We start from the raw sequence: 5,048 nt of genomic DNA, 5'->3' as shown, positions 1-5,048 counted from the left end.
ATGCGCTGAAGCTGCTGTTCACTGCACAGCTAAAACTGCCTTCGAAGTCACGTGTAAAGAAAACACCAATGACATGCAAGACAATGACTATCAGCACAGCCACCACGATAATGACGGCAGCAGCTGTCTCCTCCAATATTCCGGAAGTGACGACTTATACCTCGGAAATAATAATAATAATAATAATAATAATAATAATAATAATAATAATAATAATATGTCTGGGGATAACACCGTTTATCCCGGAAGTGATACGACTAATGAAAGAAGTAATATGTTCATTGGAAATGACAAATCATATACCGGAACTGAAAATATGTACACCGGAAATAACGAAGTTATGTATTCTGGAAGTGAGGCAATGTACACTAAACAGGACACTATCAATTTCGGAAGTGATTCTGCGTATTCAGGAAGTAACATGTTGTCTGCGAGCGACAATTTATATGCCAGAAGAAATATCTTCGCTGAAATTGACGCCACCTATTCCGGAAGTAGTAACATGTACTCTGAAAAAGGCAAAAATCACAGCGGAAGTGACAGTGTATATACTGGATATGAAAACATATTCGCCGGATGTGACAATCTCGATGATATCCCAGAAGAAGAAGATAATGGACAGTACTCGGATGAAAGGTGGAGGCAGAGGGTTGAAAACGAGGCTGTGGACAGCAGCGCAAACATCGTCTGCACTGGAGATGTTTGCACATTCGGTTATATGAATGAAAACTGGACAGACAAAATGTCTACCCTTTCTGACATGACTTGCCGGCAAGGTGGCGCTAGTGGTGACAGCTGTGTCGAGGCCGTCGACTCGGTCACGTGTGGTAATAGTACTGTTGGTTTCAGCGATAGTGATAAAGTTGTACCCCGGTACCTAAGACAGACTAGTATCACAACTTCCGGGTACCATTCTCTCGAAGAAGGAGCCAGCGGAGTAGAGAGAAATTATGAACCAACCGGAAGTTGTTATAGCGGTTTCTTAGACGTCACGAGTTATACATGCGACAAAGGTTCCCGATTGGATGGCGACGGAAAAGAGGCCGATGAAATTGCCATCACCACCGGGTTCGGCGCCGGACAGGAAGTAAAGGATCGTTGCGAAAGTGAGAGTAGTCGAGACGTCACCGGATACGATGTGAATGCTGAGCATAGAAAAAGCGGAAATATCGGTGCTGTGACAGGATATGAATCGGAAGCGGACGTTGCAGATTTTGCTGCAGGAATGACTAGCAAGAGAGGGGACAACGGAAATGGCTATCACATGCATCACGTGACCGGCTACCGAGGAAACGTTGGAGACGGCGCGGAGCACCGTCGGGGCGGAGATGCCGATGGTTCCAATGTTATAGGACGTGCAGCGAGCATGTACAGTGATTGCAGCGACGCTACGGACGGAGACGAACATCCTGTAAATCGAGACGGCGACGGAATCACAGAACGACGAACGGAAGGAAAGGGTACAGGCCACGAAGTTCATTGTGACGACGAACCGATCGGCTATTCCAGACAGAATATCACTAACGCGGCGTTGTCTAACCCTTTAGATATGCGGTGTTCTGTTGAGGGTGAGCCTGACTTGTGTCCCTTACAACAGACAGGGACGTACACGCGCCGCAGTATCGAAGCCAACGACACTTCGAATAATCGTTACGATGACGAAGTCACTGGCTACTCGGTCGAACGTTGCATTTCTTATACAGGCAATACATCTGCCGCTTCTGCTAGCGGAGAGGTTAATGGGACGGACAAAGATCGTAGTTACTCAGATTTAACGGAAGACAGCGACTACACGCTGTTCACAAGCATCTGCTACAAAGATATGGATTATCCAGTGATCGAGGAAAACATTGAACCAGCAGAAGGATGCCCCTGTACGAGATCGAATTTGGTGAAAGGCGGGAAACTATGCGAGCATTCAGACGATGATTCAAAAGATGTTACTACTGATATTTCCACAGTATGTGCAAAGAAAGACTTCATGCGAGACGAGATGGAAGATAAAGAGTTGCCCGAATACGTTGTTTTAGGATTTACTGGTGTTGAAGATTTGGAAACGATAAAGAGAGGAGATGTTAACCCGGTTTATGGACCCAACATTAACAATTCTGTTAATAATCGAAGCGTCTTCGAGTTCAATAGACGCAATCTGCAAGACTCTGAGTTTTCCGAGAAGGACGAATTTGTGAAGGGTAAAGATTCAATATCTAATGCGGGGCCTCAAATTCCTAAATCTCATTCTGTAAATTCTGTGAATTTTGAAGGCACTGCTACTCCGAGTACTTCGTTCGAATTTGAAGAAGATGCCGTCCATGAATTCACCGATTGTGACGTAGCTCACGTGACGTGTGACATCATTGAAGATGGCGGGGAAGACAAGAAGCGGAATGACAGTTTAACTGAAGAACTCTACTGCTCAAAGTCGTATGTAGAGGAACCAGAAAATAAGTGTGCGGTCACAAAATACGCAGCTAATCTTTGCGAAGAGACTAATACGAGGAGGTTGACTTACAACGAGGAAGAGATAAACATTGAAAGCGAAGAAATCCTTGAAAGCTACGTGAACGTCGTTTTACCAACGGAGAGAAAAGGAAGACATTTTAACAGTGACACAAGCGAGTACGAAGGAATTATCTTGGAAAATAACTGCAAAAACGACGAGAATAAGGTTGAAAAAGAAAATAACACGAGTTTGTGCATAGTCGATTCTGTCGACAAAGGTCTCAACTGGAAATTTGAAGAAGACAAAATGGCGAAAAGCATTGTAGATTCTTTTGAGTCTCGTTTCAATCGCAGTGAAATGTCCCCCGTTTTGGAAATCCCTGAAAATACTGATCGTTCTTTCCCTGATTTCAAAATTTTGAATAAACAGGACGAAGATTTAAGTGGCAACACGAACGATGACAAGAATCAAGACCAGGAACGGAACGAAAGTGGTGAAAGTCTTCGTGATATCTGCAACACAACGCATGAAGAAATGCACAGAGAGTTGCAGTCGACAAACAAACTGTCATCTGAACAAAATACATTTTCCCCACAAACGAGCACCACTGGCGAATCGAACACAGATTGTCAACGTTGTGAAGATTCTTCATTGGAAACTGATGAAACCATAGATTTCCAAATGGCTATAGCTTTAGATATTAAGGAAGAGAAAATCGGCGACGGTCAACTCGAGTCGATGCAATCCTTGAGTTGTACGATTCTGGAAACTGGATTTCATCGCAACTGGACCAGACCTGAAGAAGCAGACGACCACGTCAAGCAACATGAAAATAAAAGCTACATGGGTGAAGGAGACAACTTCGTTATGGAGGCGCTTTGTGAGCGACGCACGACGGAGTCAACCGGAAATTTCGTCAAACGTGTCGCTGGTGACCATAAAACAGCACCTCCATCATGCGAAACACGTATCGGCGACGCCGAACCCACGGTCGAGGTGGAAGCCGTCGGAGGTAAGACCGACGAAACCACGCCAAAGACTGATTGCACCACGGTACCGCGTATTGAACAATTAAAACGTGAAGCGGGTGCTGGAAACACGAAAAAAGGTAGGATTATTCTCGTAATACAATCGCTTATAGACTTCCTGTCTCCAATATGGGCGCCATTCATTTAAACCATGAACGCATAAACACACTATGTATCTATACATACGAAGGAGTGCTGAAAAGTTCCTGGCTTTGGGTAAAAGAAAATACAGGTGAATCAGTTATGATTTTACTCAACATGTTCCCCTCTCAGATTCACACACTTACTGCAGCAGTCCTTCAGTTTTTCTAAGCCCTGTAAAAGAACTCGGAAGGTTGGGCCTTCAGCCAGGTCTTTCGCTACACCCTTAAAGCCAGGAACTTTTCAGCACCCCCTTGTATATGTATAGGCACGAACAGGTATAAATACATACGTCCACCAATCTATCTAGCTGTTCTTTCATAGACATACATCTGCTTAAATACAAACGTACGCGTGCACACACACACGCACACACACACACAAACTCACGCACACACGATACACACACACCTGTACATATGCTTACCCATTATATATTTTATCATAAAATAAAAAGCTTCACGTTTGTATATTTGTCTTGCAAGATTCCTCGTATGTCGAATCGTATGCTGAAGCAGATATTGTTATACTCTGAGATGGTCATATTTTCCCCAACTAAACACACACACTGTATACTCGTTCTTCACTTCATCCCTATCATTATTCTTACTTTAGTGTCCTTTCTCTAAGCCCACTTTATCCCACGTATCTCATAGAATGTGTGACCAAAGAGCTTAGACAAAAGACGCTAAAATAAAAAAAAATAATGAAGTTGAACCGAAGACCAAGTATATAGCGCATGCCTTTAATTGGCAAAAATATGACCATCCCCAACTATAAAGTTTTAGGCTTTGGTAAACGAAAGTTTACAAATTGACTGTTATATTCATTGACAATATTTTACGTATGTATTTACAATTCAAAATGGCCACCGTTTGCGTTCAACATATTTTCTCGACTGCTTTATCACTTCATTATTCTTTACACCAGCCATTTTCAATACAACAATTTCTTCGTGTGTTTTGTTTGACCCGCCACAGTCAATTAAGGGTGGACAATGAAACAAGAAGAATTTAGGATGCTTCGTACAATATTCGCGATTACTTTTTCAAACAAGAGTATATCAGTTTCTGTTTGAATAATGGGTAAATGTATATGCCGCACCCGGTATATATGCATGTATGCATGCATGTATGTACGTATGTATGCCATATATATGTATGAATACGTATATATATATATGTTATATATATGTATGACTACATTATATATATATAGGTGTTCATATAATGATATCTCCACAATGTTTTGGTGAGATAAAACGTAGTCGTTACCAAAATAGCAAAAATTCGTCCACAATGGTCTATAGTAGACTCCTTATGGATCAATCTCCTTGGTTATATATCACAAATTTAAATAAGAGTTTTGACGCTAAATTCATTTATATTAAAGTTTATTATAAAGTTTATTATACATTTATATATATATATATATAT

At 41.8% G+C, this 5,048-nt stretch overlaps 1 protein-coding gene across 1 annotated transcript in view; it reads left to right on the top strand.

Moving 5' to 3' along the window:
• Positions 1–17: 17 nt before the first annotated feature.
• The window catches only part of LOC106869044 (uncharacterized), a 14,742-nt gene continuing 9,711 nt past the window's right edge, over positions 18–5,048 (top strand). Inside the window, exon 1 of the mRNA XM_014914553.2 lies at positions 18–3,551. Within this exon, the coding sequence (XP_014770039.2) occupies positions 74–3,551 (3,478 nt within the window). The 5' untranslated portion in view covers positions 18–73. The remainder of the gene's footprint in view (positions 3,552–5,048) is intronic.

The sequence above is a fragment of the Octopus bimaculoides genome, chromosome 29, assembly GCF_001194135.2.
Source record: "Octopus bimaculoides isolate UCB-OBI-ISO-001 chromosome 29, ASM119413v2, whole genome shotgun sequence".
NCBI classification, from domain to species: domain Eukaryota; kingdom Metazoa; phylum Mollusca; class Cephalopoda; order Octopoda; family Octopodidae; genus Octopus; species Octopus bimaculoides.
This window is presented reverse-complemented; position numbering and strand designations above follow the sequence as displayed.